This window comes from Vulpes vulpes, chromosome 1 (genome assembly GCF_048418805.1).
Source record: "Vulpes vulpes isolate BD-2025 chromosome 1, VulVul3, whole genome shotgun sequence".
In the NCBI taxonomy this organism is placed as follows: Eukaryota; Metazoa; Chordata; class Mammalia; order Carnivora; family Canidae; genus Vulpes; species Vulpes vulpes.
This window is the reverse complement of record NC_132780.1, coordinates 59,069,344-59,082,319: the sequence shown is the minus strand read 5'-3', so window position 1 is coordinate 59,082,319 and position 12,976 is coordinate 59,069,344. Positions and strand designations below refer to the sequence as shown.

General features: G+C 36.0%; 1 protein-coding gene across 12 annotated transcripts in view; it reads right to left on the bottom strand.

The window, feature by feature from the left end:
- TRDN (triadin) overlaps positions 1–12,976 on the bottom strand; it is a 363,753-nt gene that overhangs the window by 260,465 nt on the left and 90,312 nt on the right. For all 12 annotated transcript variants that reach the window (XR_012002811.1, XM_072765072.1, XM_072765079.1 and 9 more), the window contains exon 6: positions 2,396–2,449. Coding sequence is in view for 11 of the 12 variants with exons in the window: in XM_072765072.1 (XP_072621173.1) it covers positions 2,396–2,449 (54 nt within the window). In the remaining variant the exon portion in view is untranslated. The remainder of the gene's footprint in view (positions 1–2,395; positions 2,450–12,976) is intronic.

The window sequence follows — 12,976 nt, the reverse complement described above, 5'->3', positions numbered from 1 at the left end:
GGAAATTAAATGAAAAAAGTAAGAGATTTAATTAAACAGTTGGGTTAAGGAAAGAGCCAAATTATTGGAGTAAAAAATTAGAGTCCCAATTATTTCCATTTCTCCAACTATATAATACAAACATTAACATCCATCAGCTTTATTTGTATTATAAAAGAAAAGTGTCTCTAAACATGTATTTAACAAACTATTCTTTTAAAATACAGCTGATGAATAGTTTCTCCAGAACCTTGGAGAGATAAAGCAAACCTCACAGAAAGCTTAAAGCACAATGCTCCGTTGAAGACCAAGTGACCCTGGCAGTTGCTGAGCTAGAGAAAGAGCAGGTGCCTCCCTGTCCAGTGAGCCTGTCAACCTCTCAGCCTGCCCCCACAGCCCTCTCCACTACCGTTTGGGGTTATGAGTAATAGCTTGGACAACATTAGCTGAAGGAGCACTATGCCAACCTAAGAAAGGCACAATTCACACAAGGTCATGGAGCCCAGTAAAATAACTTACTTCATAAAAAGCAAACTCCTTTCATTGGTTAACAATGAATGAAAGGACACTTACAATGAACAATTTTGTTCTGCTTTCCAATTTGAAAATTCCCCTGTAACATGTATAATTTAGTAGCAACAAATTCTCAACTACTTTTTAACAAAAGATATTTAGCCACTGGGAAAGTTGAAAAAAATCATAAGAAATATGAGATTATTTCATTCACTCAGAGTGCATCAAACCTGATGCCAATAGTTCTACATAAATTAATAGCAGAAGGGAAATAAACACCTGTTTGTAGAGCAAAAAAGGTGGCTGTATTAAAATTTGTGACTATTATCACTAAGTAAACATTAATAAAGCAATAAGTATTTAATTTGAAATTTTAGATGTCATTATAAAATAAAGATTGAAACATGTTTCAATGATCTGATTCCTAAAATATTCTAAAATAGTCTAGCTACGGAATGTTTCACAGAAGACAGCTCAGCAGGCTATGTATATTGTGGATATAGAAATCAGCTAAAATCTAGCACAAATATCCTAGACATATCCAATCTAAAACAAGAGCAGAAAAAAAAAAGAAATTAAAGTTTTATTTCACATCATACATTGCAATGGATTTTTGATGAATTAAAGTTAAATGTGAAATACAGAACTAATTTTTAAAACTTGGGGCAATATTAGTAAGTATTTAATTAATCTTTGAATGAAGATTCAGAGCAAACATGTCAAAAGAAAATATCAATATATCTAGCCAAAGATAAAAATTCAAGAATCTAAGCACAAACACATGCATATACACATATATACGCTCACATGTGTCTATGCACACAGACAGAAACCCTAACCTTAACCATGAAAACAGAGAAAAATATCTGAAAAAGTGACAAAAAAATATACCCAGATGACATGCACAAGTATTATTAGGCAAAATCTGTAATGAGTGTGAATAGTTACATAAGAAATATACATCACTAAAAATCATATTTAAATCCTTCAACCTACAAATAATAAGCAGTTTAAAGATAAAATGGAAGAAAACATCTCCATTTAAATACTATGAAACTGGTGGAAAGGGAGGTGGTCGGGGGTGGGGGTGACTAGGTGATGGGCACTGAGGGGGGCACTTGGTGGGATGAGCACTGGGTGTTATGCTATATGTTGGCAAATTGAACTCCATTAAAAAAATGATTAAAAAAATAGTGAATAAATGCATACATACTATGAAACTTTTTTTTAAAAAATGAGGAAAATACCTATTTACTGACATGGAAAGATTTCTAAGGTATATTATTGAACTATAAAAGCCAGAATAGAGGACACATTAAATTTTGTGTAAAAAATAAAAAACAGCAAGAAACTATAATCTATATTATCTTATAAATACATATTGAAGTTCTGAAAGATACACATAAAACTCAAATATGGTTCATTGTGTGTATGATTGGGTAGGACGGAATGGGATCTGAAAGACTCAGAGGAAGGCAGGAGCTTTTCAGTGTATCTGTATGTATGAAACAAGGAGTCTACATTGTAGTTTCTAAACTAATACATACAAATTAAAATTTGTTAAATTCCAGTCCTATAAGTCATCAAAGAATGAAGGTTAAATATAATGAAGTATACTTTCTTACCTGTCAAATGGGCAAATATTCTGTGAAATAATACCCTCATTGTTGGCTAAGGCAGTCTCACAACTGCCAGGGGAAAAATAGATATATTTCTAGAAAGTAAGTTGGTAACAGAATTTGAGTCTTAAGTATTCTATTTGCTTCAACCTAGAAATGACTCCTTATAGATTCAATTCTAAGGAAAATATCATAATACAATTTTTAAAAATCCAATGTAGAGAAGACGAATTCAAAGGAGGAGGGGCCAATGTGTAAGAACAACAGTAAGACTAACTCCGTACCTTTCTTTTCAGATTTTTCTTTTTCTTTTACTTTTTCTTTTTCTCTGTGTGCAACTGGAAAAAAAACAGACAATACTTTTCACATAAGAGAATAAATAATGAGACGTTTGCATGGCAATTTTTGATGTCAAAAACTTATCTTTTGCTTTTGAAAATCTTTTTTAATTAGAATGAGGTTTTACATAGTTAGGTGTTTAAATATTAACAAAACTATATTTTTTTCATTTCTAGTTTTATTTCATATCCATGCACAAACTTGTACCAAAACCAAGTCTGATTGCAAATGTAAGAATACACCTCAGCTCTTTCAAATCTTTAACTTCAACATAATGTAGTAGAAAATTTCAAAAATTTATCATGTTATGCACCAAAGGAGCCCAGCATAATACTGGGAAAAACAGCAAAATATAAAAACAGAAATACAGAGAGATAATTTTCTGAATCCGATGCAAAGTATAATCAACATAAATTATGTGTGTTACCCTTCTACAGAAGCATTCCATACTAAAAGTTCTTGAAAATATGCTGGCATGAGACTAGAATGACACCAAATCCTTTCAAAGAAAACTAAACTTAATTTACTATAACCCGTGATCCAATTAATTAATATAGTAGGGCTCAAATTTAAATCAAAATCTATCCCCACAATTTAGTCATAACTCTTATTAAGGGCATGTCCAATGGTCAGGCTAGAAACATGGGAGTCATCCAGGATTCACCTTTTAATTTCTATTTATGTTCATTTGCCAAATTCTTTCAATCCACCTTTCAATATTTCCTTTACACATATTTTTTGATCCAATATTATATTCTCCTCCTGTCATTGATTTACACAAAAATATAGAAAGCACCTGCTGTGTGCTGAAGACTGTTAGGCAAGACAGACTGTATCCTCGTCACTGTGATGTCAACAAGCTGACGAATAATGGAAGTAAGACAAACAACTGCAAAGGTAGTTAATTGCAGTTGATATAACTGCCATGAAGAAAATATTTAGGATAGCATTCAGAGACCTAGCTAGTCTGTGCACTTGGGGAGTGTCTCACATTTAAGGAGGTGAAAGATGAGAAGACATTAACCCGTTAAGGGAAGGGGAAGGTGAAAGGGAAAGAAACCATGTCAATATTTGGAGTAGAATGCCCTTATTGCTACATTATTATTGCAAATATTATTATAATAATATCCTAACTCTTCCCTTGAACCTTCAGCTTGGGATTTTTTCAGAATAACCTTTCTAATCCCTATTAGAAAATCTGATTATACTATTGACCTGTTACAAATATTAGCTAGCATCTCCCTCATTGCCTACACATGGTATCTTTTACATAGTAGGTGCTATGTAAAATCCAAAACTATTTTATTGCTCTGATGGTTTGATATTTGCTTATCGACCCAATCTTATCCACATGAACGTCCCCCTGAACTTCACGTTCCAGTTATATCAAAATGATTGTAGCTCCACATGCACACCGTGTGCCCTCCTGTCTCCCTGCCTGTGCCTTCCACCTAGAATTTCTACTCCCGCGCTTCCTCTTGTCAGTGTGCTCTTTCAGTACTGACTTACTTTCCTCCTCCACTGTAAAATGTTCTTTCATCTCTACTTAGTTCACACATCAATGGAACCATATGCATAATTCCATTTTAACAATTAAGTGATAGTACTGCCACTGTTCATGTATCTGACTCCCTAGAAGGTGAAATCACTCCAAAGCCTATGCCACATTATTTCATTTTCGTATCCCTGGCTCATCACATGGTGTTTGCCCCATAGTGGAATTTTAATAGATTTCTTTTAGAGTAAGCCAAATTCTGAAATATTCTAAGGAAAACTACTTTCACCTTCTAATACAATCCTATTTATTAACGATATGGTATAGATATTATAAGCACTGCTTGCTTCTGGCCACTGAAAGTTTTATAGTTTATCAAAATTTCTTAAATAATTAAACCCCAGTGAGAGGCAGAAAAAGAAAAAAATTCACCTTTGAACATCTCGACATTATTTTTCCTCACATTTAATACTCCTTTTAGGTGTTTCTGAGTTACTAAGTTCAGTATAAATATCTCACAAAATAAAGAGAGGACATTATATGTAAACATGACCACAAATAGCTTATTTTGATTCTTTGGGATATCTATTAATTAAGCTAAAAACCAAAAGAGAATCTTGGCAAACACAAAGCCTCTTTTAAAAGTTCTCTAGGGGGAACCAAGTTTGTATGAGATAAGCTGTGCTTTTGGAACCTGATTGGCAAAATCCCCAGGAGAACACCTAATCTGTGTCTCTGCTTCTGTGAAGGACCAGACCTCACCCACCTCGGACAGCTGGTTGTCCATTCCACTAAAGGATTTTCTGGCTGACGTGTGCGCAGGCATAAATGGAAGAATTAAAACAAAATCAAAAGAGCAAGGGGGGGCTGAATTCATACTCAAATTAGCATATTAATGCCTTATTCCTGTTACCCTCGGGGAAAATCTGGTTCCTCACAGTCTAAGTTTTGATTTACAGACACAATCCTGTATGCTGGAATTTCATTATCCCCCTCAGAAATGGTACCATAACATTGCTCAGTGAAACAGCTGGACCCATGTGCTCTAGGGAGCTGCTCAAAATGGCAGACAGCCACTAAAGCTTCTTGGATGAAAACTTCAAACTTTGGCAAGACTGAGCTCTCAGATACCAAGTTTTAAAATTTATTTTATCAAAGCAATGCAACCATCAGTTACTGCCTTAATAATCACACTAAAATGGAAAACACTTTGCTACAACAACTGCATTTGCTTGTACACCCCATTGCTTAGAAACTACAACCAGAAGTTTTCATATGGAAGAAGAAAAAAGTACCTTCCTTGTCACCAGCTCTGTTTGGCAAGTTACTACTTAGCCAGGATAGTTTTAGCTCAGGACAAAATAAGCTTGTTGCACCTGCTGGAGCTTAATTTGTTTGTCATCCTTATTTACAAGAAGCAAAAGTCCCTTCGGTATACTGATAATTAAAAACAAATGGAATCCACCAGTTGGAATTGCCCTGATGTTTGGCATCGGAGTTGGCATGGCCCTGCTATTCCTGCACTTGCCCAGACTCTGACCTTTCCCTGACCAGAACATTCAGCTCAACTTAACACTGCAGCAGTCTCTTTTGCCCACCCCATGTGGTCCCTCTCCAGCATTCTGCAAGCTGTGCTCTGTGCTTTTACAGAGCTTGGCCCTGGCAAGTTGTCAGACAGGCCCTGTGTCCTTTCCTAAATGTACTAGAGCTCATAGTGCACCTGACCCTGAGGTTCTAATCCAGTAAACCTTCCCTACAGGCCAAGCAGTAGGCATTTAGGGCAAGGTTGGTGGAGCTCTTTGCTGATCTCTCTGTTTCTCGTTGGAAAAACTCAAAAGTTGGGTGTCAAAAAGTTTTCAGTACTGAAGAGCCTAGGCCTTAGCCAACACTGAACAAAATGTGAGATGCGTTCTTGGTTAGTATGTATGTCTCTGTATGTTTTTGTGTATTTAGTTTTGTAACTAATCTGTAAAATTTCCATTCTGTGCTAAGGCAAGATGCTCTACACATTCTAAGCGATAATGATGAACTCAATAGAAAAACACTCTTGAGGAGAGAAAATTGTCCATGATTGTATTACTCATTCTTCCTAAAGGATGACTTTATCACTTTTTACTTAAAATAAGCACACAATTTTAGAGCTGATAGAAGCCTAAGAGATCAATTAGCCTGAACTTCTTTTTCTCCAGATAAGAAAACACTGCCTCAAAAGAGTCCACGGTGGAGAAGAATGAGAATATGGTGATCAGATTGCCAAATCAGTACTCTTCCTCCAAAAACTGTGAAGCCTTGTCCATGTAGGTCTTGTGCAGACTAGAAACTTGTTTTTAAGAGTCAAAGGCTGCTGGTTGGATTCCTGAAGCATGTTATCTACAGTCAATCCTGCAATAATATATACACTTCTTTTTCACAATAAAATTACATTTCTTGGGGCACCCGGGTGGCTCAGTAGTTGAGTGTCAGCCTTTAACTTAGGTTGTGATCCTGGGATCCTGGGATCAAATCTGGCATTAGGCTCCCCACAGGGAGCCTGTTTCTCCCTCTGCCAATGTTTCTACCTCTCTCTCTGTGTTTCTCATGAATAAATAAACAAAACCTTAAAAAACAGTAAAAATAAAATTACTTTCTTTATGTATTAAAATGTAGATTAAGCAAATTACCCAAAGTTATAAAGCTCCTCTGATATATGCTTCAAATCACAAAGTATACAGTTAAATTCCAAAATATTAGTGGATTTTTTTAAAGATTTTATTTATTCATGAAAGACACACAGAGAGAGGCAGAGACACAGGCAGAGGGAAAAGCAGGCTCCCTGCAGGGACCCCAGGATCACGCCCTAAACCCAAGGCAGATGCTCAACCACTGAGCGACCCAGGCATCCCCCAAAATATTAATTTTACTCTCAAATCTGATTTAATTGTACAGGTAATTTCCCCTTCAACTGAGGCTCAGTCAGAACTGTAGCCACCTCCTCAAAGTGAACAATCACTGTGGGGGAGGTGATGCATAGCTTTGTGTAGAGCCTTCTTGTCTCATTTTCCAGGCTCATCTTGCACAACTGCCAGAGAGAAAAAGAAAATATATTTTGTACTGTAAAGAGTCAATTAAGTATGGCTGAGAGAAGGCAAAAGTAAAAGTTTATACAATACAGGCTGGCTAAATTAGTTTGTGGTCTTTGAGAGCATTTTTATAAGGAGCTCCAGGATATTCAGATACATTTTAATGTCTTATCCTTTTTGGCTTTTGATTCTCATCTCCAGCAAAATCCTTTGCCAGCCTATGATTCCAGTACTATAATTGTTTCCCAGAAACAATCCTAAACCAGTCAATCAGGATTATTATTCTAAATTACCCTCTTAAAAATGTTCTTCTGACTGCATATAATACCATTATGCATTGAATTGCATAGTCTCAAAAGATGTGTTGAAGTCCTAATCCCCAGAACCTCAGAATGTGACCTTAGTTGGAAATAGAGTCTTTAAACAGGCAATCAGGTTAAAATGAAGTCGTTAGCGTGATATTTAATTCAATATGACTGGGGTCCTCATGGAAAGGGGAAATTTGAACACAGAGATATGCACAGAGGGAAGAAACAGGGATGCAGGGAGAAAACCACTTGAAAATGAGGGTAGAGACTGGAGTGGCTCACCTATAAACCAAAGATTGCCAACCACCAGGAGCTAAGAGAAGCATGGAATAGTCTCCAGTAGAGCTCTTTGAGATCATTAATCCTGCTGAAATCTTGATGTTGGAGACAATATATAGGCTACTATATTTTTCAATTGATGGTAGCAAATAAATTTAATTAATCTCTGTAACCGTGAGACAATAAATTTCTGTTATTTTAAGCCATCTGGTTTTTCATACTTTGTTACTAGGAAACGGATACCGATACTAATCATTTGGGTTCTCTTGTGCTCTCTTAACCAAGTTCTCACCTGATTTGTTGAAGACTGACCCTTGACCTAGATCTTATGTCTTCCATTTTAGGTTCCAGAGTGCATAGCTAAATCCTAAGCTGTCCATTCCCTATCATGCTTCACCAGAAAACTGCAATCAGAACTATTCAGCAACTGAGGCAGCCAGTCGTCTCCTTTAGGACATCTCTTTTGGAGTACTTACTACACAGTGGTATAACTGTGTATTTGTTGTTTTAGATCTCTCATTGGACTGAGCCTTAAAAATTTATTCTTGAATTTTGGGTGCTCAGTATGGTGTTTGGTACAAATTAAATACTATGAATAACAATGTATATTATTGCCTAATGGCTGTGACCAATTTTTTTCTATTTACAATATCTCCTATCCAGGGTTCCCCCATTTCCACTGGCTGGTCCACTTGGATATTGACCGCATGCCATTCATCAGCATTCACTTCTCCCTGTGAACTTTTCCCCACTCCTGAGGTCAGTTCTTCACCTGAACACTAAAAATCTCAGGCTGAAAAAAATAAAAATAAAAATAAACAAAAAAAAATATAAATAAATAAAAATCTCCGGCTGATGTAGCAAATACCTATTGTTTTGAATGCCTGAAAAACTTTCCTTTTGTCTAGGAACCATCTTGGATAAAGTTCCCTCATATAGTTGTATGTTTACCCACCAGGTTCCAGTCTCTTTTGGTTTATTCTAGGAGTAAATTAACATGTTTAATACTTAAATAAAAGCCTAAATGTTATCTGAAAAATAACAATAAAATTTGCAATTGCAGAAGGATCTCTGGGTGGCTCAGCTGTTCAGTGCCTGCCTTCAGCCCAGGGCATGATCCTGGAGTCCCAGGATCGAGTCCCACATCGGGAGCCTGCTTCTCCCTCTGCCGGTGTCTTTGCCTCTCTCTTTCTCTTTCTGTGTCTCTCATGAATAAATAAATAAAATCTTTAAAAAAAAATTGCAATTGCATTAGGCAATTGCATTAAAAAAATTAAATGAAAGAAAAAAACTGGAGGAAAATAAAAAATATATTAGTATTTATCTTTGGATAATTGGTTTGTTGTTCTTTTTTCTTCCTATTTTGCATTTTCCAAATTGTCCAAATTAATCTGTATTACTTTAATCTATATTATTATATTATAAATTTTATTGTTTTTCCTAATTACATGTTACAGATTGTCTTTGTTTTAATAATGGAGCTTACTATCAAATTCTTCAATTGCTGCTGACCGAATAAATTTGACATTACAATAGCCCAATTAAAGCTGAATAATTATATATATTTGAAAATAAACATAGAAATATCCAAGGAAAAAATTGTCAATAGAAGTCAAGTAAAGATTAACAAAATAGAGAAAATGAATATTTCATTAATTAGTTCATTCATTATTTCAATGTTTATTGAACATGTTTCATGTGTTGGGTACTTTGCTAGATGTTAGAGTCATTTTTAATTTGATATAAGCACACAAATTCAGAGCGGGTAGGAATCTGAAAGACCATTGAGCTTGAATCTCTTTGTTTATAAATAAGAAAACACAGAAGCACAAGAGGAAATGTCAAAAGTGACCTAGAACATATATGAAGACAAATATAGTTCCTGCCCTTAATGAATTAGATCCATACACCCAAACCAAAAATTGGTGTCAACATGCTTTATAGTGTGAAATCAGGGATCGAAAAGTAGCATGGAGAAAATGCCTAAATGACCCCAGAGTGAAAGACCGCAAAGAAGCCCTATGAAAGGAACTGATAGTCCATCTGAGAATCAAAGAAATGAATAAGAGACTTGCCAAGTGACTCCACAAGAAGAGCCTACTAGCCAGAGAGAATGGTGCATACAGAGCACAGAGCTGTGAGATGGTAGTGGAGCCTGCTTAGGGAGCACCCCACAGTGTGGTCGCCTATGACACAGGCAGTGTGGGTGGGTCTGGGCTGTTATGATGGGGGCAGCAGAGGCTGAGTTGAGAGTTCAGGGCGTTGAGGAGGAGGTTACAGGGTGGGAAAGTACAAAAGGCTGGACACTTGTATGGTTATCGCTGATTATATGAAGAGTGTCTTCTATGCCATGGTAGAAAATGTGGTTTTTCTCTCTAAGGCACTATAATGGCAAAGGATGGATTTAAACTTGTGAGTGTCATGAATAGCATGAATTTGAAGGGTAATTCAGGGAAATCAGTTAAGAAGTGACTCTCCTAGGGGCACCTAGGTGGCTCAGTCAGTTGAGTGGCTGATTCTTGATCTCAGTTCAGGTTCTGATCTCAGGGTCATGAGTTCAGGCCCCACACTGGGCTCCATGCTGGGCATCGGTCCTACTTAATAAAGAAGTGAAAGTAAAAAAGAAAGAAAGAAAGAGAGGGCCCTGATCTAATTGAGAAGTGATTATGGAGGAGATAGCAGTGGGAGGGGTGAGACTAGGATAAATTATAGTAAAGAAGGAGTATGACAAGGGCTAAACAGGACCACTCTTTGTAATGAAAGAAACCAAGATGTCTTTGGTAGGACTGTAACTCAAATCCTTCTGAAATGAGGCATATTAAATGTTTACTCCAGGAGTGATGAGAGAGAGTGGTGAAGACTATGATAAACAGTAGGTACAGACCCCACCTAAAGACAACCAATTATACATTTTTTTTAAAATACAGCCTTGTCACTGGAAACGTTGGTGGACTATACTCAAACTCAGACTCCAGGCCTGGAGTTAGTTGACAGCAATTCTAACCCTGTCCAATCATTTGAATCATTAGAAGAACTCGATGCAAACCCTGGTCTCGCCTCCCAAAATTTAATGGCCCCAGAATGGAGTCTGCAATGAATATATATATTTTTAAAACTATCCAGATGATTCTAAAGTCCATCAAACCCATACCACCACTGGCAATAATGATCCCCAGTTCTGCAGCTTGAATAGCCTGGGAAGATAGTGATATCCTTTATTGTGACCAATAATATAGAGGGATGAAGACATTCTGTGCAGTGGAACTTAATACAGCTTCAAACACACTGAGTGAAAGAAGTCTGTTAGTTAACTGTGTTAAGTCAGATGAGAGTTGTGTAGGAGGGTCCAGATACTTTTCACATTCTACTTCTTTAGTCTTTTCAAATATCAAAATTAATTAACCACTTGGGTGCTTAAGTTAATCAATGTTTTAAATGAAATGTGAAGAGATTATCTAATATAAAAAATACTTGAGGTATTCAGGTCATTCTCAAGTTTTTGATTTAAAGTACATGCACACTGAGTATGAATTTTTAACGAGGAATTTATATTATAATATCTTAAGGAAGTTATGGTGCTATCTTGGCCATAATTAAACATTATCTTACTTCTATTATGACTAAACTCTTCACATATCCTTGCCAGGAAAAAAAATTAAAAATGAATATCTGGCTTCTTAAAATAAATAAAAAATAATAGAATTATTCTGACTATTTCTGGTAAACGATGAAACCTAAATACGTCCTCCAAACATGAATTCCCTAACAATAATAATTTTACATCTTATTTTTGCTGTGCTGATGGCTAAAGTTATATAAAACCTCTTATGAAAATGTTGCTACAGTAAATTTGGCAAAGTTTGCCATTCTGTGATCTCTATCATTAAATACTAAATTTTGTATTTAGCTATCAGTCTTTTCTAATATTTGACTGGTTTGTTCTCTTATAAAAGAGTAGCTCAGTGGGGTGGTTTAAATAATGCCCCCCTAAAAATGCATACTTGTCTTAATCTCTGGAATCTGTGAATATTACCACATAAGGTAAAAAAAAAAAATAGCAAGGTGATTAAATCAAGGATCTTGAGAGAGGGAGATCATCCTGTGATGACAGCAGCAGCAATTGGAGTGATGCATCCACAAAGCAAGAAGTATAGCCGCCCTAGAAGCTGAAGGAGGCAAGGAACAGATTCTCCTCTAGAGTTCTTGAGGTAGTTTGGCCCTGATGACAATTTGTGTATGCCCAGTGAAACTGATTTTTGGTTTATGGCCTCTGGAACTGTAAGATAATGAATTTCTATTGTTTTAGGACACTGCATTTTTGGTAATTTGTTACAGCAGCCACAGAAAACTAATACACACACAACATGCCATTTGGCATTTCTACCAAAATAATAAGTACTGTCAGGTCTCATTTCTCATCTTGCTAAGTGTAGAAATAAAGGTGAGGCAATTTAGAGGTGGAAATTGTTTATTAAGTACCATGCTATGCAGGTAAATCTCAAGCAAGACAACCCCAGGCCTCAGTGAAGTTAATCAGCAGATTACAAGGTCCTAACTGTGGAGGTTCAGAGAAAAATTGAAGATCCTTCAGCTGTGAGAAAATTCTAGTACAGACACTTAGACACAATGGAGCAAAAAAGAAGAAGGAAACTGGGGTGGAGGGATAGTGGGAAAGCCACATACTCTTAAGTTAGAGAAATCTGAGATTAAATTTTGGCTTTACCACTTAATAAACATGAGATATTGAGAAAATCATTAAGGTCAGATAAACCTCTGTATTCTCGGTTTTAAATGGGATTATACCTCACATATTGGATTCTTCCGTGAAGATTAGGTGACATGTTAGGATCATAGATTAAGTACAATGTGTGTTTCATAGTACATAAATGCTTACATGAGGTTTTTGTTTTGTTTTATTTTGTCTTGTTTTTAGGAAGGGAAGCACAAATACAGAGGTGAAATGGCAAAAAGGTAGTTTAGTGTTGTGTTACAGAATCTTGGGATGAGAGATCTTAAGTTCCTTCAGCCTATGATACAGTGGGTATCAAGTGGTCCCAAATATAGGATGAGAAATAACGCAGCGAAGAAACCTGCAAAGGATTGTCACTGACCTAATCAGTAGTGATAAAGAGGATTAGTTAATTGACTGATAGTTACTGCTGAAATTAAAATTTGCCGAGAATTCCTTGAATAGTTTCATATATATATTTCATAATCATTTAATCTTTACAACTGTACTCTACTCATTTTTACATATGAGAAAATAGAGGCAACAAAAAACAAATCAACCTGTCCAAGATTACAGAGTTAGTAGTTAGGAGATCTGGATTCTGGTTAATTCAAGATATTTCTAAAAGTAGGAGAAAAGAGTGGTAACATCCTTCT